Source organism: Diceros bicornis, chromosome 28 (assembly GCF_020826845.1).
Source record: "Diceros bicornis minor isolate mBicDic1 chromosome 28, mDicBic1.mat.cur, whole genome shotgun sequence".
In the NCBI taxonomy this organism is placed as follows: Eukaryota; Metazoa; Chordata; class Mammalia; order Perissodactyla; family Rhinocerotidae; genus Diceros; species Diceros bicornis.
In genome coordinates, this window is record NC_080767.1 from 6,424,815 (window position 1) to 6,447,866 (window position 23,052).

Here is a 23,052-nt window from a genome sequence, read left to right on the forward strand (position 1 = left end):
TTCTGAGTTTGGCACTCAAGCCCTGTATCAAACATACAACTATAAGAGAGCCAAACTCCAGTGCCTCCTGGGCGACAGAACTGAGACCAACTGGGGAAATAACTAAGAGCTCGATTTTGGCTCAGTACTGGGGAAGATACTCAAGTCACTGCAGACTAGCCATCTCAAGGTGCAGAGGAGCTTCAGAATAGTGCTCTTTAGAGTTTCACATGCTCCATCAGTCAGGAATGGCTAGGCTATGCTGTAGTAACAAAGAGTCCCCCAAATTCTTAGTGCCTTAACCCAAAACAAAGGATATGTTTCATGCATGATGTGTGTCCATTTTGGGTCAGCAGGGGGACTCTGCTTATCCTAATTACTCAAGGACCCAGGCTACCAGAGTAGCCATCATCTCAAATGTTGCCTGTGCTGTGCCAGAGAGAAAAGAGAGCTCTGGATGATCTTGCACAGATGGTTAAGTGCTCCAGCTGAGAAGCAGCACACATCTCTTCTACTCAAAACGCATTGACTAGTACTAGTCATGCAGCCACCCAACCACAGGAGGGGCCAGAGAGTGTATTGCTGTCATGTGCCCAGAAGGAGGGGAACTAGAATAGTTGGTGAAGAGCGCTCATTACCAACACAACGTGCATTAGCTCTTTTCATCGTCACAGCAATCCTTTGGGGTGGTATCAAGATCCCCAATTTATAGACAGTCATGTGTCACTTAACAACAAGGATATATTCTAAGAAAGGCGTCATTAGGCGATTTCATCATTGTGTGAACATCGTAGAGTGTACTTACACAAATCTAGATGGTACAGCCTACTACACACCTAGGCCCTATGGTACTAATCTTATGGGACCATCATCATATATGCAGTCTGTAGTTGACTGAAACGTCATTATGCGGTGCATAACTGTATGAGGAAACTGAGGCCCAGGGAGGTTAAGTGACCTGCTCAAGGTCACATCCAACTTGATCCTAAGTCTTCTGATTTTGAGATTATTAGTCTTTGTGTGATACAGGGAGAGCCACATTACTGAAAGGGTTGAAGCTGAGGAGAGCCATTTGTCGAGGATGCTGCATCAAAGTGCGGAGTGGAGGCCCTTTTCATCACAATCACCGGGGAGCTCGGTAAAAATGCAGATAATTGGTTCCACTGCAGAGATGCTGATTCTGGAGATCTGAAGTGGAGCTCGGAACAGGCCCTAGGTGATTCTGAGGTAGATAATCAAGCGCCATGTTTTAAAAATCATCGTTATAGGAGGTCCCACCAAGTCTGGTTTAAAGATTTTCTTTCCTCTTGACCTCTGTAAGTGGCAGTAGTGCTTAATTCTTTCTATCCCAGGTTGTTAGTAACTGTGTCCATTTCCTATCACCTTTTTCTCATGCTGCTATCCCCCACACTTCGTAAGGGCTATGTTTGCAAAACAAATGAACTGAGGAATAAAAAGGATTTTTATTCTTTAACTTTTTATTTGCAGTGGAACTGAAGAATTTCTATGTAGAAATTTCTATATAGATGTAGCAATCTCCTGTGTGGAGAGGAAGCGTCCTTGAAGCTGTTTGTATAGTAAATTTACATAAGTTTGCAAAAACTAATTATTCACCTAAAAATTGGGATGGGAGCATGATGGCAATTCACCTCTACTTATTCATTTACTTAAATACGCTGTTATGAAGCACGTACTTTGTGCTAGGTGTTAGATGGTGTGTTTGGTTCTTGCTGTATTCTCTATAACTCATTTGTGGCGGCCCAGTGTATTCCTTATTGATGGGCTGCTATGGTAACTGTGGGAAACTCATCTGGGACAGAAATTGGCAGTGCTGGGTGCTGTGGGATGTCACAGGGGCACACGGAAGGTTGTCTGTGTTGTACACTGTTATATAGTGAACAGGGTTCAAGTCAGCAGTGAGGCAAGATGCAGTTACCAGGGTTGGTGGTTGTAACTTGGGTAGTTGTGATTTGCGTCTCTTACATCCTCCTGATAATTGGAATAGTGACCATTAGCAGTAGGTCCCAGAGAGAACCCCGCTGGGTAGACCTGCAAATGGCCACATGGAAGCCTCTCACCTGGAAGGCTGTGTAGATTAGGTTCCTTTAGGGTTAGCTGATTCACTCCTGTACCCCTGTCAGAGCTGTCCTTTATAGAAGGACAGACCATCATGGATAAGGCATGTCGGGCAGTATACAGTATACGGTGCTCCCTGGAAGAACAGTGTACGGTTATAATCAGAGAAGCTAATAAATGGCAAGGTGGGAGGTGGGAACGAGGAGAACAAAGACTCTGAGAGGTGGGTCAAGGCTCTTGATAGTGGTGAAAAGATACTCGTCCACATGCAGCAATTGGCCCCGGTTCAGAGGACATCGCCCTCTGGGAAGAAATGTGCAGGAGGTTGATAGTTTGCATACCCCCATATAGGAACTTGTTAAAATGGGGATAACTGTTCTAGTGGTTTTAAATTGAAGTAGCAAAATAATAAGGAAAAAAGAAGTCAAGCGAGGACAGCTAGAAAAGCATTGGAAGTGAGCTCCTCGTAATAGGGAGATGAGAAGTTTAGAAAGATCAATGTAAACTATGTGGCACACAGGATGATGAGAGGGGGCATCGATTATGTGGGAGAAGGAGACTGTATCTGAGCTAGTTAGCAGAAAGGGACTGTGTGAAGGCTCAGGGCTAGCCAGAAGAAATGTGATATATGAAGTCACTGAAATCAGAGAACCGTGTCCAGGTCACCAAAACCTTATGGAGACACAGCAAAATAACATTTTTTATTACCTCATAAGAGAGGTGAGCCAAGAACACAATTGGAGGAGAGGGCCTGAGACTGAACTGCCTCTATCTCATTCAGAGTGGCCCTGGCATCAGAGTGCTTGCCTCATGCAAATAACGCTGTAATGAGAAAAGCAACATTCAAATTAGGAAAAGAGTAATTAGAGGCAGAGCCGTGAGAAGTCTGGGAGAAGTTTGGGAGGGATGTGGAGTGCAAAGATACGCAGTTGTGAGGAAAGAATGAGTTATGTGAGAGTTAAATATAAAAGGGTTAACTTAAGCTTAATCAGGTTAACTTAATCAGCAGTGCTGCCGACCTGTTTCTTCTCCCAAGGACTCTGGTCAGGTCAGCTGTGGGTAATAATCCTATGGTTACCTCTTCTAGTTTGCTTATTGGCATCATTTCCTGAAAGAACCCAGAGCCTGGGAAAAAGCAGAATTCACTCTCATAGCACCTGGGACAAGTGGACCTGGTATGGGAATAATCTAGGTACGCTGTGGCTTAGAATGATTTTCTTGTCTTTCCTGTTGTTCTGAGTAGTTGGAGTAGAGAAGGGGGTCAGCGCCAGGTACTGAGTCTTCAGAGATCAAAGTATCCAGTCCCTACCCCGAAAGAAACCCACCGTCTAGTGGAGGAGACACGAGGCCACTGAAAAGGCTTAGAAAGAATGACCAAACCTAGTAGAAATAAGCATTTCTAATACGCAGATTGTGGCCTTGAAATACTACTTCCATTAACAGAAACCAGGACAAAAATAAGTTCAACTGATTTGTGACAAAAGTACAAAAGCAATTCAATGGAGAAAGGACAGCCTTCTCAACAAACGGTGCTGAAATAACAGGATATTCATGTAAAAAATTTAACTTCAACCACTACCCCATGCCATAACAAAAATTAATTCAGGATGGGTCCTAGATCAAAATGTAAAAGTTCAAACCACAAAGGTTTTAGAAGAAAATATAGGAGAATATCTTCATGACTGGGGATTAGCCAGCCAAGGGTCCTCAGTCAGGTAAAAGAAACCAATAATCAGGGGCCGGCCCAGTGGCGCAAGTGGTTAAGTGCACACACTCTGCTGCGGCTGCCCGGGGTTCCCGGATTCGGATCCCGGGTACACACCAACGCATCGCTTGTCAAGCCATTCTGTGGCAGCGTCCCATATAAAGTAGAGGAAGATGGGCACAGATGTTAGCTCAGGGCCAATCTTCCTCAGCAAAAAAAAAAAAAAAAAGGATTGGCATCAGATGTTAGCTCAGGGCTGATCTTCCTCACAAAAAAAGAAAAAGAAAAAAGAAACCAATAATCATAAAAAAAAAAAAGGTAGGTTAAGCTACTTCAAAATTAAAAATTTCTCATCAAAAGATACCATTAAGAAAATGAAAAGACAAGCTACAGACTGGGAGAAGATATTCCTAGAACATATATCAGCAAAGGGTATATAAAGAAGTCCTATAATCCCATAAGAAAAAGACAACCTGGGCCAGCCTGGTGCCGTAGTGGTTAAGTCTGGCGCACTCTGCTTCAGCAGCCCTGGTTCGCAGGTTCAGATCCTAAACACGGACCTACACCACTTGTCAAGCCATGCTGTGGGGGCGACCCACATACAAAACGGAGGAAGATTGGCACAGATGTTAGCTCAGGGCTAATCTTCCTCAAGCAAAAAAAGAAAAAAAGAAGAAGATTGGCAACAGATGTTAGCTCAGAGCAAATCTTCCTCACCAAAATAAACAAACGTAAATAAATAGAAGATTTGAACAGACAGTTCAAAAGGAGATATATGAATGGCCAATAATCACGTGAAAAAGTGCTCAACCTCATTAGTTATGAAGGAAATACAAATTAAAACCAAAATAAGATACCATTAGCTACCCACCAGAATGATAAAATTAAGAAGACCAACAACAATAAATATTAGTGAAGTTGTGGAGTAACGGTGTTTTTATACATTCTTGGTGAGAGTGTAAAATGGTGCAACTTCTTTGGAAAAAGAACCCAGCAATTCTATTTGTAGGTATTTACTGAAAAGAAAGTAAGACGTGTTCACAAATCACTTGTATGAGAATATTCACAGCAGCATTATTCATGATAGCCTCAAACTGGGAACAGTTGTTTTCTTCAATAAGAATCGATTTTTTAAAAACTGTGATATATTAATACATTACATAATGAAATAGTACTTAGCAATGAAAAGAGATGAACTACTGATACATGTAACAAAATGGATGAATCTCAAAAATGTTATGCTGAGTGAAAGAAGCCTTACACAAAAGAATACATACTCCATTTATATGAAATTCTAGAAAAGACAAAACTATCTATGGTAGAAAAATCACAACAGTGATTGCCTCCTGGGATTGGGGTGGGAATTGACTGAGAAAAGTTATGAGGGAACTTTCTGGGATGACAGTAGTATTCTATTTTTTGATAAGGGTTTGGATGACGTGTGAATGCATTTGTCAAAATTCTGCAGATGCACACTACGGCACATCCATACCATGGAATGCTACTCAGCATTATAAAGGAATGAACTAGTGATACACACAACTTGGATGTATCTCCAGGGAATTAAGCAGACTGAAAAAAAGCCAGTCCCAAAAGGTTATGCACTGTATGATTCCATTTATATGACATTTTTGAAGTGACATGATTTTAGGAGTAGAGGACAGATTAATGGTTGTTGGGGGTTAGGGAGAGGCAAGAGGAGTCAGCAGGGTGGTAGGTGTGGTTATAAAAGAATACCATGAGGGATCCTTGTGGTGTTGGAACCGTTCAGTGTCTTCACTATGATAGTGGATATATGAACCTCCCCAGGTGATAAAATTGTGTAGAATGCAATACAGACACAGACGCAGACAAATGAGTACAGATAAAACTGGGGAGAGCTAAACAAGGTTGTGGATTATATCAGTGTCACCATGCTGGTCGTGATATTATACTAGATATAATAGATATCTAGATTTCTTATACTAGATTAAAAAAACTAGATAAAATACTATACTATTTTGCAGAATGTTACCCCTGGGGGAAGCTGGGCAAAATGTATGAGATCTCTGTGTGTTATTTCTTACAACTGCATACAGACCTATCATCATCTTCAATTATCTCAATAAAAATTTCATTCAAAAAAAATTCTTATGGGCCAGCCCAGTGGTGTAGCGGTTAAGTTTGCGCACTCCACTTTGGCGGCCCAGGGTTTGCAGGTTCGGATCCCAGGCGCAGACCAACACACCGCTTTTCAAGCCGTGCTGTGGCGGCGTCCCATGTAAAGTAGAGGAAGATGGGCACGGATGTTGCCCAGGACCAATCTTCCTCAGCAAAAAAAGAAGAGGATTGGCAACGGATGTTAGCTCAGGGCTAATCTTCCTCAAAAAAAAAAAAAAATTCTTAGAGAAATGTCTGATACCATGCCTGGGCAGGAAATGTAAAAAATGAGCCAGGAACATCTTGACATACAACATAGCAAGGAAGCTATCAGACATTACTGAGGTCATGTCAAAAGAATTGAGGCCAAAGATGGTTCAATTTGAGCTTTAGTAAGAAGAGCAATTTCAAAGACTTGAAACCTGTAAAATATGTTTAAATCCATGAGTTCATAATAATAGTTTAAAAGCACACACACACAAAACAAATTGGTTACCTTCAAAGAATAAGAGGGAACCAATTCATTATCTTGAAACCTGGGAAATAAAAGGAAAGAGTCAAGTTGGCCTTTCTTAAGTGTACTGGGTAGTCAAATGGTAGATGAAGAGATGTTCAGCAGATAAATCAAAACCAAATGATGCAGTTCGAGAATCACCATTTTGTTACCTCCAGTGAAGTGATGGATCTAGGCACTGGGCATCCGTGGACGCTAACATCAAAAAAGAGACAACCAGACTTGTGGACATCTGATAAAAAGACACAATACCACTTGTAGCCTTGCTAAAGGGATTGGACCTGAGTCCAATCAAGCCTCTAGATCCAGGTGCCAATATGCAGGCAATACAGATGACAGGGCAACAAGTTGAACTCCCATGAGAATGCATGCAGTCAGCAAAATTCAGACTGAGAAACTGTGGTCACATGGTTCAGGTTCTCCAACAGATAAGTTATAAAGAAAGGGAGGGGTTGGAAGGGGAACCTGTAGATAGAATGAGAATCAAACACATATCAAGCTAAAAACCTAAGGACGAAACTAAAACTAGAGTATCTAAGGATGCATACTTAGGTGACAAAGCCACAAAGAAACCTAAGGCAGTGATTACAGAATCAGGAATATGTTTACTTTGGGGGGGAGAATTGGGATGGGGCACATGGAAAGGCTTCTAGAGTGGCTGGCAAAATTCTGTCTTTTGATCTAGGTGGCGGTTAACAGGATGCTTGCTTTGTCAAATGATTCACTAATCTGTACATTTGCTTTGTGTACTCTGGGTTTTTTTTTTTTATTAATATTTATTTATTTATTTAGTGTGTGTGTGTGAGGAAGATCAGCCCTGAGCTAACATTCATGCCAATCCTCTTTTTTGCTAAGAAAGACTGGCCCTGAGCTAACATCTGTGCCTATCTTCCTCCACTTTATATGGGACGCTGCCACAGCATGGCCTGACAAGCGGTGTGTTGGTGCGCGCCCAGGATCCGAACCTGGGCCGCCAGCAGCAGAGCGCATGCACTTAACCGCTACACCACGGGGCCGGCCCCTGTGTACTCTGTTTTGTTGTACATTTAGAAAGGCTGTGACAGAGCTGTTCTCAGGGTGCTGCCGGAGGCCAGAAGAGGTGCTTAATATTTAAGGAGAGAGGATGAGGAAAGGCCCTCTGAAAGAGGTATTATTGGGAAAATGAGGGTGACTGGGACGAACATCAGAGATGAGCCTAGAGAAGTGGGCACGCTCATGGCCTGTCTGCTGTACTGGGCTCTATCCCGGAAGCCATGGGGAGCCACTGAGGAATTTCAAGCTGACAAGTGGCATGACCAGATTTATATTTTAGAAAGATTCCCCTGGCAGCTGTATGTCAGATGGATTGGGTGGAGGCAGGACTGGTTCCAGGGAGACCAGTTAAGAATCTAGTGAAGTAATCCAAACTAAAGATGGTGAGGCCAGAAATAACACAGCGACAGAGAGGAAAGGACTAATTTGAGCGTACTTAAGGAGGCAGAAACATAGGATTTGAGAGACTATCTGGGAGAGAGAGGGAGGGAAGGAGGGAGAAAAATCAAGGTTTTGCTCCTTACTGACTGGGCAGCTAGTGGAGGATGATGGTGCCATTAACCAGGACATGGAATACAGGTGGTAGAGCAGGGGTGGAGAAAGATGATAATGTAGACTATTTTTTAAACTGAGATAAAGTTTGCATACAATAAAATGCAGAGAATGGAAGCATATAGTCCGGTGAGTTTTTTCAGATGTATGCATCCATGTAACTGACATACCAGTGAAGACAGAAAACATTTCTCTTCACTTCCGAAGTTTCCTCGTGACCCCTTCAAGTCAATCCTTACCCCATTGGCAAGCACTGTTCTGGTTTTTATCACCATGGATTATTTTGTCTGTTTTTGAACTAAATGGAATCATACAATATGTAGTCTTTTGGACTGGTTTCTTTTGCTTAACATATTTTTGCGATTCATCCATGCTATTGCATGTATCGGCAGTTCATCCCTTTTTATTGCTGAATAGTAGTCCGTTGTATTAATACACTACAATTTGTTTATCCCATCTTCTGTGGATGGACATTTGGATTGTTTCCAGTTTTTTGTTTGTTTTACTATTGTGAATAAAGCCACTGTAAATATTCTTATATAAGTGTTGTTGTAGATGTACATTTTCATTTGCCTTGCATGAATATCTAGGAGAATTCTTGGGTTATAGGATAGGTGTGTGTTTAACTGAAGGGGAAACTGCCAAACAGTTTTCTGAAGTGATTCTAGTATTTTATCCTCCTGCCAGCAATGTACGAGAGTTCTGGTTGCTTCACATCTTTGCTGCTTTGCTGCTTTTTGTGTTTTTAATTTTAGCCATTTTAGTGTGTGTGAAGCATACACATCACATTATGGTTTTAATACAAATTGAGTAATAATAAATACTAATGATGTTGAGCATCTCTTCATGAACTTATTGGCATTCATTTTTCTTCTGTGACGTTTCTGTTCAAATCTTTGCCTATTTTTTGTTGGATTTTTTTATTATTGAGTTGTTAGACATCTTAATATATTCTGGATAAAAACCCTTTGTCCTACATATGCATTGCAAATATTTTCTCCCATTCTATCACTTCTCTATTCATTTGCTTAATGATGTCCTTTGATGAACAGAAAATTTTAATTTTGAGACCTATTTATTAGCTTTTTTGTTTTATGATTAGTGCCTTTTCTGTTCTCAGAAATCTTTGCCTACCCTGAGGTTGCAAATATATTTTCCTATGTTTTCTTCTAGAAGCTCTATAGATTTAGTTTTTATGCTTAGGTCTATAATCAATCTTGAGTTGATTTTTGTGTATGGTATGAAGTATGGGTCAAAAATTCATTTTTTTCATATGGATATCAAGTTTCTCCAGCACCATTTGATGAAAAGGCTTTTCTTTACCCATTGAATTGCGTCGACATTTGTCAAAAATCACTTGACCGATACACGGTATGGGTCTATTTCTGGACTCTGTTTTTCTTATGCCAATACCACACTGTCTTGTGGCTGACATGTTGAGGGAGTCTAGATTATGTTGTCTTGTTTTTAAGAGTGTTAAGTTTTATTCCAGCAGGCAGTTAAGTTACTGGTAGAGCCCTTTGATCCTGTCTGGCTTACATTTATTCTTCCACTTTGAATGTATTCCTGTGACCTATCTTCTCTCAGTCTCAGCGTGAATACTCCATTCTGGGCTGGAATCGCCTTGGCTCCCAACTCTGTGGAACCTCTAGTACCACCATTTACCCCACACAGGTGATCTCTACCAGGTCTGATGAAGTCTTGCCTGTGTAGTCCAGCTTTCAGCCAAGAAACTGCCCACCCCTCCAGCCCCGCTCTGTGCACTCCCTTCATTCTGGTACCCTCCCTCACAGATGCCAGCCGCTCAGCAGCACAGAACTCAGATCCGCTCAGTGAGACTACCACTCCACTTGGGCTCCGTGTCCCTACACCACGCAAGAGGGTGCCCCAGGATGTAAGCTGAGCAGTCACGCACTCAACCTCCTGTGGTTCCCTTCTCTCAAGGATCACAGTCCTGCACAGCTTGCTGGGCAGTGCCTGGACGCATGTGTTCAGTCGCCTTATATATTTGTCCAGCTGTACAGTTGTTCACGGCAGGGGGGAGGAGCCAGTTCCAGTTATTCTGTCAGGGCCTGAAGTAGAAGTTGAAGTTCAGTTTTGGACATGATGCTGAGCTTTCAGCATCTGTGGAACATCCAAGTAGAAATGCCCAACAGGCAATTGGGTATTTGTGTGTGGAGCTTGAAAGAGACAATTGGGGCTGGAGATTCAGATTTTGTAGTCATGAATTTATAGTGGTAGTTGAAGCCAAGGGAATGACTGTCATCACTTAGCCACAGAATGGTTTGAGAAGGGGCGGAAGAACATTTTTCTCTTGAAAAGCCTGGGAAGGGTGTAGCAGAGGAAGGAGGTGAGGAACAGGAGACACAGTGTCACAGAGACCACTGTGAATAAAGTGCCGTTCGTCTGGCTGTCAGGAGCCCAGGCTTTTCTCTGTAATGCTCACCAGTCCAGAGCCCAGCTCTCCTCCACTGCTGCTGAGGGCTTAGTAAGGTCTCACTGGGTGATCATTCTAGAAAAACCTACAGACTCAGGCTCCAATACTAATCTATAAAGTTAAAGCCACACCTGTCTTGAGGAAGCCCAGAATTTCTTCCAGACATGATCACATTTGTGCTTCTTGCCGCCTTGGGGCTTAGATAGCTGACAGGTTTGATCATCATTTTCGTATAGTCGAGAGGAAAACCAAGGCCCTGGAGAGGTTAACACTTGATTAAAGGCGTTGTGAAGTCTGCCCTGTTTCCAGTTTTAGTTTCTAGTTGTCTAGAGACTTTATAGGGTCTCAGAGTTGGATGTCACTCCAGGTCATCTAACACGACCCCCTTGATTTTTGGTGAGGAAACTGACACTCATAAATGGGAGGGCTTGAACTGGGTGTAAATAACACAAGTTCAGTGAAGCCAGCGAAAGCAAAAAGGAAAATTGATTCTAAGAGTACAGAGGTAGTTGATGGAATTCAAAAGGCACGGATATAGCTGAGCTCTGAGAATAGACTGGAGCCATGGCCTGGAGTGCTGTAGAGAAACTGGGAAGCCTATTCTTTTGCCCTTTTCTCTGCTTTTCTCTGTGTTTCTGATTCATTGTTCTCTCAACATAGGCTAGCTGTTTCTGCCTCCCACTCCCAGAGAAAATGGTCACCAGCAATCGTTCTTGAGTTTATAGCTTAGGAAAGAAGGCATTCATTCCCCTCCATTCAGGAACAAACCAGTCTGATTCTAGAATCACAGCTCATATTTCCCCGGAGAAGGTCTCAGTGGCCCAATTGGAGCCATCCAGAGTCCAATCATTTGTAGCCAAGGGGCTAGGGTAGCGTTGTTCTACACACATGGCTGCAAGGAGCCCTACCTCTATAACCATGTGGTGTAAATTGTCGGTGTGGGGAAGGATATTTTCCAGAAAAAAAGCAAGGAGGCAGATGGCTGGGCAGCCATCGAGTAGATGTTTAGGGCACTGGGGTTACATCAATAACCAGTGGCAGAACCAGGACTAAAATCCACAGCCTCTGGTCCAGTAGCAGTCTTTCCTGAGGCTGCCTTGCATGGAGAAACAGTGGTAATTATTTGATCTGGTAACAAGGAGAGACAGACAGACGGACACTCACTGCCTCAGTTCTCATTCCTATTGGTGTGAAGAAATAGCTGCCCCTTCCCTGGGAGTCTAGGGGCTCCAGAGCTCTAGCACCATGACAGCCAAAAGTGGGTTCCCTCTGTATTAGTCCAAACTCTTTTAGTTACAAGTCACAGATACCCAGATCAAACCAGCTTAAGCAAAAAGGGAATTTATTAGAAGGCCATTGAGGCAGCTTACAGAACTGAAGGAAGGCTAAAGGTTCCAGAGCATCTTCAGGCATCTGGTATCAGTACCACCAGGATGTAGACACTTTGTTTTTTTCCCTTTTTTAGTTTTCATCTCTCATCTCTCCTCGTTTCTGCTTGGCTCGGGTACCACAAGGTTCTCTCCACAAGGTGGGGAATGTAGCTGCCAGCAATTCTGGGGTCATATCCTTATAGCATCTGACCAAAGAGAAAAGAGAGTCTTCCCCTGCTGATTCCAGGCAGAAAAATCTCGGAGAAGCACTCTGGTTGAGAGATGGAGTCCTGTGATTGGCTGGGTCTTGTTCACTTGCTCACCCCTGGGGTCAAGGGAAGGCAGGGGATGTTTTAAGAAGGGTCGGTAAAAGCCTCTTTTGTTTCGTGTCTGTCCCCAGGTGACCATGGAGGCAGGTGGCCTCCCCCTGGAGCTGTGGCGCATGATCTTAGCCTACCTGCACCTTCCAGACCTGGGCCGCTGCAGCCTGGTGTGCAGGGCCTGGTATGAACTGATCCTCAGTCTCGACAGCACCCACTGGCGGCAGCTGTGTCTGGGCTGCATCGAGTGCCGCCACCCCAACTGGCCCAACCAGCCTGATGTGGAGCCTGAGTCTTGGAGGGAGGCCTTCAAGCAGCATTACCTTGCCTCCAAGACGTGGACCAAGAACGCCTTGGACTTGGAGTCCTCCGTCTGCTTCTCCCTATTTCGCCGGAGGAGGGAACGCCGTACCCTGAGTGTCGGGCCGGGCCATGAGTTTGACAGCCTGGGCAGTGCCTTGGCCATGGCCAGCCTGTATGACCGAATCGTGCTGTTCCCAGGTGTGTACGAAGAGCAAGGCGAGATCGTCCTGAAGGTGCCCGTGGAGATTGTAGGCCACGGGAAGTTGGGTGAAGTGGCCCTGCTAGCCAGCATTGATCAGCACTGCTCAACCACACGCCTGTGCAACCTCGTCTTCATGCCGGCCTGGTTCTCACCCTTCATGTTTAAGGTGGGTGTCCACATCAGGTGGATGGCCTCTCCAGTCCTGACCCCGGGCCTTGGCCTCTTCTTAGTGGGTTTGGTACCTCTTTTCTGTTGGAATTGAGAGTTTAGTCATTATTCCTATCACACTCTCCTGTGAGTTCTGCACCAGTTGAGAAATAGGCACAGGGATCAGTAGAGATCAACATAGTGCTTTATTCCTCACAAAGCTCTATTAAAAAATGAGCCTTGGATTTGAGACCAAATTGTTTTATACTTCTTCCCTTCCCACCAGACCAACTGGAGCCACAGGCAGAGCAGCTAGGTGGGAAAGCTAGCTTCCAGGAGATGCCACATGTGACAGGAAGCAAAGAATACTCCACGGCCATGCTGGCATGTCCAGAGAGAAGGCCAAAGAGAGGGGAGGCTGTGCAGGAACAATGGCCTTCCGCACCTTAGCCCCACCCTGTGGAGGGTCAAGGAAGGTCAGGCTTTTACCAAGGGTGACAGGCAATGTCAGTCCAACACATTCCTTCTAGGAACACAGAGCAGAAGTTCTGTTCAAAGCAAAGCATGTATTGAGGTGTTGGTAGCTCCTGGCAGAACAGTCTACAGCTATTACTTTACCTAGAAACTGATTGCAATACCTGGCTTATGTACCTAGTCAATAAAAATGATTTGGCGACTATTACTACCAATAACAACTAAATCATCTCTTAGATTTGTAACGATCATTATGCCACCAGTCATTTATGATGCACTTACTCTGTGCCTGGCACGTGCTTTACAGCTGTTATTAAGATGTGTAGTGTCATCTGGTTTTACAGATACGCAGACTGAGGCTCAACAATATTAAGTGCCGTGACTGGGACTCAGGCTTAGTAAGGGACAGAGCTGGAACTTTCCTGCCATTATCCATTTCCGTTCTTGTTCCCCTCCCTTTGGGACTGGAAGGAGGGAAGGGCAGGCAGCTCCAAATTATCTTCCTTCTGATGCAGAGCAGCTCCCTGGTTCCTCTTGGGCCAGCTGACACATGCCCTGATGGGGAAGGGAACACGGTCCGCAGGAAAGATGGCCTCTCCATGCTCCACCCCCCTTACAGAGCAGTTAGAGTACCAACTGGCAAAACACATCTTATCCCTGTTATATCCACTCTCTCTCTTTCACTCCCCAGACAACATCAGGTCATGTCCAGTTTGACAACTGCAACTTTGAGAATGGGCACATTCAGATCCACGGCCCGGGCACCTGCCAAGTAAAGTTTTGCACCTTCAAAAACACTCATGTCTTCCTGCACAACGTGCCCCTGTGTGTCCTAGAAAACTGTGAATTTGTGGGCAGTGAAAACAACTCTGTGACTGTTGAGGGCCACCCATCCGCAGACAAGAACTGGGCCTACAAGTATCTCCTAGGGCTTATCAAGTCCTCTCCCAGTGTGCTCCCCACGGAGGACTCTGACTCTTTAATGTCCCTGGACCTGGAAAGCAGGGACCAGGCCTGGAGCCCAAGGACCTGTGACATTGTCATTGAGGGCAGCCAGAGCCCTACCAGCCCAGCCTCTAGCTCCCCAAAGCCAGGCTCCAAGACTGGCTCACAGGAGGCAGAGGTGGGCAGCGATGGGGAAAGGGTGGCCCAGACCCCAGATAGCAGCGATGGAGGACTGAGTCCCGGTGGTGAGGATGAGGACGAGGACCAGCTCACGTACAGACTGTCCTACCAAGTGCAGGGCCCGCGGCCTGTCCTGGGGGGCTCCTTTCTGGGCCCACCACTGCCGGGAGCATCCATTCAGCTGCCCAGCTGCCTCGTGCTGAACTCACTGCAGCAGGAGCTACAGAGGGACAAGGAGGCCATGGCGCTGGCCAGCTCCATTCAGGGCTGCCTCATCCGCAAGTGCCTCTTCCGGGATGGGAAGGGAGGCGTCTTCGTTTGCTCCTACGGCCGAGCCAAGATGGAGGGAAACATCTTCCGGAACCTGACTTACGCAGTGCGCTGCATACATAATAGCAAGGTGCTGTCATAAGGCTTACTCTGCAGATCCATGAGGCCTCACTGGGTCACCAGGAACATGATTCTTGATTGGGGAGAGGGCTCCTGTGGCTACATGCAGAAAGGCTTTGATGGGGCAGTTTTGCATTTTTTTAATAATCATCTTTTTTTTAAACTTACAATGCACACTTGCCTCATGTCCATCATCTGGTTTGGACAGGGCAGAAACTGTTCTTCCCATTTTACAGAAGAGGAAACAGGCCCCGAGAGGGAAGGTGACTTACTCAGGGTTATACAGCAAGTTAAAGGCAGAACTGGGACTGCAACGCAGGTCTTTCACCTCCTTTCACTATGTCATGCTGCTTCTCAAACATGTCACCAAAGTGCTAGTAGGAGGAACGAGGGCTCTTTAGCCTGAATGAGAGGAAATTCAGGGAGACGTGATCATTGCCTTCGATCCAAACTTGAGAAGGCTTCCTAGAAGAGATGTCTCAGCTGAGTAGGATGAGTAGAGGATAGCCAAGGAGAATGGATGCACACGGTGGAAAGGGGGTGCAGAGCGAGGGGGTTCCAGGCAGCCGGAACATCCTCTGCTAGGGCCTGGGTGTGAGGATGAATTCAACAGTGTGGTGGTGGTCGGGGGGGGTTGAAAAACGAGGCTGGGGAGGTGAGCAGAAGCCACCTTGCCCTGGGCCTGGAAAGCCCTGTTGAGACGTTTGGACTTGATGCTGAGAGCAGTCTGTCCAACCACTGATGCGATCAGCACCCTGCACGTGCAGGCCCTTTGGGACACTGCAGGACAGTCTGCAGATCCTGCACGCAGCTGAGGACAGGAAAAGCTTCAAAAAGGAAAGACATGGCCTTTTGGAAGAAAACATGGCATAGCACCTGGGTTTGAGTCTCACCTCTCCACTGATTCACTGTGAACATGACCTTCCTCTTCTGTGAAATGGGAATATGCATTCCTGTCTCACCTCTCTCACTGGGGGTTTGTGAGGGTCCAGTGCCAGAATATTGACAAAAGCACTTAGCAAACTGAAGGGCATTGGACAAATGTCACACGTGGGTCTTACAGGTCTCTGAAGGCTTCTGGAGTGGTTAATAGCAATTGCATATTAATTGTATTCTACCCAGCCCACTTCCAAAGAGGATTTTAGGTGGCATTACCCTGAAAGCACAATATCAGACTGTACTATAAACAGAATAAAAGATAATGGCCAAATAAAAGGGAGGGTGATAGCTTTGCCTCAGGGGTACCACCATGAAAGGATCTGGTCCGAGCCCTCAAGGAGGGCTTTCCTCCTCACATAGTTACTAAGAGGGTGGCTTCTGAGTCAGATGCTGGCCCTGTCCCTTATTAGCTATGTGTCCTTTGGAATAAGGATACTACCTATCTCCAGGGTGTGGGAAGGATTAACTAGGCATACATGTATATACATATATATATATATATATATATATATATATATGGTGCTTAACAGTGTGTCTCGTGCAAAGCAAGTGCTCAATAAATGTTTTTTTTTTTTTTCTTAAAAAAAAAAGACTCTGACAGTCCAGTGTCAAAGGTGCTGTGATAGAGGTAAACTATGGGTGGCATAGGAGCCCAGAATAGGGAGCACCTGACCTGGCCTCAAGGAAAGGCTTCCTGGAGGAACAGTGCCTGGGCCAGGCTGTCCAGGAGGAGTAGGAGTTGGCGGAGTAAAGCTGTGAGGCAACAGAGGCGTGCATGAGGTCCAGAAGGCAGAGAGGACACAGCACATTCAGGGAGTTACAAGAAACTCAGACAGCCAGAGCAGGACGTGAGGGCTGCCAGAGGAGACAGGGAGGGAGTCAGCAGGAGTCAGCTGGCTGAGGCTTAGAGGTCTTGCCAGGGAGATTGGAGTTGCCTTGAGGGCCATGGGAACTCACTGAAAGATTTTAAGCAGAGGAGAACTGTGGTCAGATCTGCCTTTGGAAAGCTCATTCTGTCAGCTTTGTAGGGAATGGAATGGAGGGAACAAAGCTAGAGGCAAGATCATTGAGGGGCAGTGGATAATTATGGTGGGAGATGGAGAGGAGGGGACAGGGCAGTCTGGAGAGCAGAGGAGGGCTTGAGGAGGGAGTAGTCGAGGGTGTGGCCTAGATTTCTGGCCTGAGTGGCTGAGGCAATGGCAGAAACATGGGAGAAGGTCAGAGTATGGAAAGATGCTGAGTTCAGCTGAGTTTGCAGCATCTGTGACACCTGGCAGAGGTGCCCTCTGTTTACCTGGGTCTGGGGCTCTGCAGGGAGATGTGCCCTGACACGCAGACTTGGGGCAGACGGTGGCTGAAGTCATCCACAAGGAGAGACGGAGAGTTACACAGCCTTAGCTGTAGCCTCCTGAACTACTGCCCCCAGGGGACTTGTGGCAGGGATTGTGCCGCCAATTCCTAGTGAGTCTTGACAAGGAACCTGAAAAACTGATATTCAGAGTTTTTGATTAGAAAAATCCATGGTGTTGTAAGGGAAGAGGGACGATCCACCACCCCCCCCAGCCCCCAGCCCTTTCCCTTAATGTTCTTATGGCTGGTCAAATCGTTAAAAAGGCAGGTTAGCAGGAGAAAATAAAACAAAGTTTAATAACATGTATACATGGGAGAAACTCACCAAAATGGTGGGGGTTCGTATCTTAAATAGCATCTTCAGGTAAAGACAAAGGAGGATGTTGGGGGTGGGGGGAGTCAGTTATGGGAGATTACCAGAAAAGCACAGTAAACAAGAGTAAGGTTATTATGCAGATTTAAGTCCTTGCCTTCTGCATTGATAAGAGTTTCCACAGATAAGGTCATCCCCCCTTCTTCCTGATACAGAGAAGGAGATATCTTTACAAATGGAGATTTCCCTTACAAATGTAAATGTATCTTACAAAGGATAAATTCTACTTTTCAGAGCTTCTCCCATGTCTGCAGTTCTTAAAAGTAACCAACCCAAAATATTCCTCATGCCAAAGAGAGACACTTTGGGGTGGCCAATACTGATCCGGGCCGGCCCCATTGCTTAGCCGTTAAGTGCGCGCGCTTCGCTGCTGGCGGCCCGGGTTGGGATCCCGGGCGTGCACCGACGCACCGCTTCTCCCGCCATGCTGAGGCCGCGTCCCACATACAGCGACTAGAAGGATGTGCAACTATGACATACAACTATCTACTGGGGCTTTGGGGAAAAAAAAAAAGGAGGAGGACTGGCAATAGATGTTAGCTCAGAGCCAGTCTTCCTCAGCAAAAAGAGGAGGATTAGCATGGATGTTAGCTCAGGGCTGATCTTCCCCACAAAAAGTAAATAAATAAAAATACAAGCAGGGAGCTGTGGGCAGGAGTGCAGGGCTCACTGAGCTGGTCCCTCACCCAGGAGCAAGGCCTTGATCCCGTGGCCAGAGCACAGCGCCTTGTCTGCCCTCTAGAACATCCCCAAGAGGGTAAGGGCTGGCAGAAGGAGGCTGGTTGCTTGGGGGTCCACAAAGAAAAGTACCACGGACTGTGATGTTTTTTCTTGCTTCTTTGTGTATCTTGTAATTCTTAGTTGAAGGTCACGTATCTCATGTGGGACAGTAGAGACTGAGGTAAATCGTACTTATGTGTGGAAATGGGCATGCCTCTCCTTTTGTGAGGCCTTCAGAGGGCCAGGGTTTGGGTGGACCTGTCAGGGACTGAGCTGGTTCGGATTCTGCAGTTAGGATTACCCTCAGTGTACGCAGGCTTCATGTTCCGCCAGCATCACCTTGTGCTTGTTTGCCAGTGGGCTCTTCTCTGCCCTAGGTCTGCCCTTTGCAGCTGCTCCTCGGAGAGGGTCTCTCCATGCTCTGCCCTGCCCGGCAGTAGACTGCTGTCCTCTGTGGCTCTGCACTGGCCAGCCTGGAGGCATGGTGGGAGGGTTCTCTCAGGTCCTGGTTCATCCTAGTCTTAGGTAGCTCCTGGGTCGTGGGTCTGGGACCTTGGAGCAGGCCCTTTCCAGTGGTCCTGCCTCACCTGCAGCACTAGGGGGCTCTAATGATCTGGGCCCAAGGCGTTTTCCTCCACCTTCCCCAAGGGTAAAGGTTTTTGTTTCTATTCCCTTCTTGGAGAGTGACAGGGTTTGCTGCCCTTCCCCCAGCTGCTTAAGGCTTTTTCTGTGAGAAAGTTGGGGGACAGAAATCCAGAAGGGGCTTAGTGCTTTTCCCACAGTGGCTGCTGTGCTCTGCCCTCAAGCCTCCACCATGAGAGAGGCTGTCCCGCCTCCTGTCCTGTCCCGGGTCTTTCTCCGTGAGCACCTAGCGAGGGCCCTGGAGAAGTGAACAGAAGCAACTACTCCCAGAGTTTCTGTACTCGCACACTAGTTCACACCTGGGCTTTAAGAATTCGTTAAAACTGTTAACTGAATTCTTGTTACTGGCTTATATGGCATCTGCATCTGTTCAGGCAAGCAAGTGCTCAAGTCTCCTCTCCTAGGATGGGCCTGTTTTCCTTAGATTTCAGGCTGAGGTTATTTGAAACTCAGCTCTCTGATGGGTTCCGGAAAGGTGATGTTTTTGTATAATATCTTCTTGTAAGTGTGGGAGCAATGGTCTTTCCAACTTGTTCCGTCCTAAGCAGAAACTCAAAACTTCTCCTTGAAATTGTACTTCCATTCTATTTGACCTCTCCCAGAATTTTATCCTAATGTAATATATTTTTGTTGTTAATACACAGTTGTTTAAAACAATATAAATATATTCTAGATTTTTAATATAATTATTAAATATAAAACGAGAACATGAGTGGCAATACACCCCCTTACTAAGCTGTGTGCTGAGTTGTGGCACCTTGTTTGAAGGCAGCTTCCTTATTCCAGTGCCTCTCCTTGTCCCTTAGTTGGGAGTTCCAGTGATTTTTCCACCCAGGATGACACACCAAGAAGGATTCAGAATGGGCAAGAACAGGCCCTCATCTCATAAAAGAGACAGGGAAGGTGGGGGAGGAGAACCTGACCTCGGCCGCTTCCTCAGGCAGGGAAGGCTTCGCAAGGCGCACGGGGAAGTGGTGGATCTGGAATGTGATTCCATTCAGAGCCGCTGTGCCCTTGGACAACCCGGGGAAATCTCCATGTAACCCCAGTGCACGTCGAGCTTGAAGACCACTAAACCCCACTAAACCCCATCTTCCGTAAGGGTCCTTTCCATCCCATCATCCAGCTATTCTGCTGGAAAGTGTGAATACGGAGCACACGGCCAAGCTGCCATCCAGGTGTTTTTATTTTTTTGTGAGGAGATCTGTCCTGAGCTAACATCCATGCCAATCCTCCTCTTTTTTTGCTGAGGAAGACTGGCCCTGGGCTAACATCTGTGCCCATCTTCCTCCACTTTATATGGGACGCTGCCACAGCATGGCCTGACAAGCAGTGCGTTGGTGCGCGCCCAGGATCCAAACCCAGGCCGCCGGCAGCGGAGCGCGCGCACTTAACCGCTACGCCATGGGGCCGGCCGCTTGATCCAGGTTTTATTAAAGAACCGGTGAAGAGCCTGCAGGGCGAAGCCAGGAAGGGCTGCAGGTTGCTCTGTCCTTGTGTGCACATGGTGGGAGAAGGGCTATGCTGGCACTGAGGCCCTCCTCTTGCCCACGGTTGGAGAGCACGGACCAGATGCTAACGAAGAGATTCAGGTGTTCCCTGAGTGATTTTTTAAAAGACCCCATGAGAGGAAAACAAATGGCTTTCTGTCTTCTTAGATCGTGATGCTCAGGAACGATGTTCACCGCTGCAGGGCAGCAGGCATCTTCCTTCGCTTGGAGGGCGGAGGCCTGATCGCCGGCAACAACATCTACCACAATGCGGAGGCTGGCGTGGACATCCGGAAGAAGGCCAACCCACTCATACTGGTACTGCTCTCCGTCCTTGTGCCCTGTCCAGGGTGGCTCTTGGTTCTCAGAAACCTTGTCAGAGGACATTTAAATAAACGTTGCCTTCTTGAAGTTATATTGCTTCCTGCTTGCGAGTGGTTCCTGCCCCTTTCTCCGTGTGTCCTTGTGACTCGGGTCTCTTCCTCCTCGGTGTGTTAGGAGTGAGTTTGGGTGCGTCACTTCCCTGCAGTCTCCCGGTCAGTAAGACAGAGGACCAGATAGACAGGGCCCTCCCTCAGCCCTGCCCTGCGCTCTGGTTGACTCGGGGTTTGATTAGAATAAAAGATACAATGTCTGCCGTAAAAGACACTTGGATCCAAAACAAAGCAAACATCAAGTCAGTTTGTTTTTTCCTATGAGAAGGGCATCTGGCGTATTTAGTTCTGATGATTGTTTCATGGGTATTGTGAGGCCATGGTGAGTTTGATTTTACACCAGCAGGAAAGCCACTTAAAATCCTAGAATATGAGAGCAGTGACATGAGAGACCAGCCCCTTTTTCCACTCTGGCCTTTCCTGCGAGACAGACTTCCTAGAAATTGGGAAACGCGATGGACTTTTTATGGGCCTGGAAAAATAATATCTACCCATATGCATAGTTTCTATTATATGCCAGATACTGTTCTAAGCACTTTGTATATACTTATTTAATTATGGTGTAATCTTTATACAACCCTGTGGGGTAGAACTATTATCCCCATTTTATGGATGAAGACAGTCAAGGATCTTGCCCCAAATCACACAACTAGTGACAGAGCTGGGATTGGAATCTAGGCAGTCTGGCTCAGGGTCAATGTTCTTAACCCGTCATATCCAGATTGCCCTTGCAAATGCAGAAAGGAAAGTTCCTAACTATATTTAAAAAGACACACCTAGCCAGTCTCCTCTTTCAACCCGTCCTCTCACTGTGTTTCTGCCATGCAGCTGGTGTTTGCATGGGGCCTTGGCTTAGGAAATTACTGCCACTGTTGCCAGAGAGATGAGAGGAGTTTGCCTTCCCAGGGACAGATGGGGACAGGCCAGTTTAGCAGCTGGAGGGGGGAGGGGTATTACATGTCAGTCCTGGCTTTGTGAACAGGTTTGGGGATGGAAATGCCATTGCATGCACCTCTCTCTCCAAGCTTTTCAACCCTGTGAAGGACTTCTGTTAGGCAGTGGTTGCCCTGGTGAGTCGGCTAAATCCTTCAGGAGAAAATCTGGAAAGTAAATAAGAATAAGAGAGTTTGCAGCGTGGAACAGTTTAAAGCAAACTAGACCTTTGTTTCGGTGAAATCATTTTGGAAGAGAAACAGCTACCTTCCTGGTTTAAGTATGGGATTGTATTTGGGCTGTAAATTAACAATCAGAGTGAAAAAACTGTATTATAATTTATTATAATCTAAAAATGCTGTCACTGTGCAAAAGCAACTAACTGGGAAACAGAAAAACTTGGATTCAGATCTGGCTCTGCTGCAAATGTACTATATGACCCTGGGCCTGTTTCCCCATTTATACAAAGTATTAGAATGAATATCCCTAAGGGTGCTTATAGCTCGTACACCTTCTATGACCTCATGCCCCATGGGACCTAGAACTAAGCTCCCCAGAGCTGCATCTGTTCACAGGCCTCCCCCGGATGAGAAGTAAGGACTAGGAGCCAGATGGCTCCCACCCTTCCCTGGAGGTGGGCCCCTTGGGACTACATTATGCCAACATTCTTGTGTACTGGGGTGCTGCCCTTCCCTGAGAGGTGGGCTCCCTGGACCCTGGGCGGTGTGGCCTGGCCGGATGACTGTGTGTTTGGGGGGCTCTTTGGAGGCTCAGAAACTTTCAGTAGCATGCCTTGCAGCTGAAGAGCAAGAGCCCTCAGCAGTAGGTGCCAGCATAACTGCAGCCCAGGAGGCTGGGCGGGGAAGACCCCTGTCCTCAGGTTCTCCCTTACAGGCTTCCGTGTGTACCTGTGCAGGAAGGGCAGGGCGGCGGCAGGGTCCCTCACTGTGTCACGTGCTAGGGATTGTCCAGTGCTGGCGCTTTCTCCGCTGTTCACCCCGGCCCTGCTGTGGGCAGCCGTTGAGCACCCTGCTCCTCGCTGGGCTGTCTGATCTGTCTTCTGTGCTGTCTCATGTCCACCTGCAGTGTAACCAGATCCACCATGGCCTTCGCTCTGGCATTGTCGTCCTTGGCAATGGGAAAGGCATCATCCGGAACAATCAAATCTTTTCGAATAAGGAGGCTGGCATTTATATCCTGTACCACGGAAATCCAGTCGTGAGGTATGTACCACTGTACCCAGACCATCCTGCTCACCGTGGTCCCTTCTTTCCTCTCTGGTCTCTCTGTTTCCCTACTCCTTCTTTCTTCCATTTGAAAACATTTTTGTTTACTGAAACTACTGTACAGCTGCAAACAAAGAAGAGACTCCTCCCCCAATACCAGCACAGTAGCACCACTGCTTT

General features: G+C 46.5%; 1 protein-coding gene across 4 annotated transcripts in view; it reads left to right on the forward strand.

The window, feature by feature from the left end:
• The window catches only part of FBXO10 (F-box protein 10), a 53,279-nt gene that overhangs the window by 14,400 nt on the left and 15,827 nt on the right, over positions 1 to 23,052 (forward strand). For all 4 annotated transcript variants that reach the window (XM_058523567.1, XM_058523565.1, XM_058523568.1 and 1 more), the window contains 4 exons: positions 12,205 to 12,795; positions 13,942 to 14,775; positions 20,448 to 20,597; positions 22,733 to 22,869. In XM_058523567.1, the coding sequence (XP_058379550.1) occupies positions 12,211 to 12,795; positions 13,942 to 14,775; positions 20,448 to 20,597; positions 22,733 to 22,869 (1,706 nt within the window). In that variant the 5' untranslated portion in view covers positions 12,205 to 12,210. The remainder of the gene's footprint in view (positions 1 to 12,204; positions 12,796 to 13,941; positions 14,776 to 20,447; positions 20,598 to 22,732; positions 22,870 to 23,052) is intronic.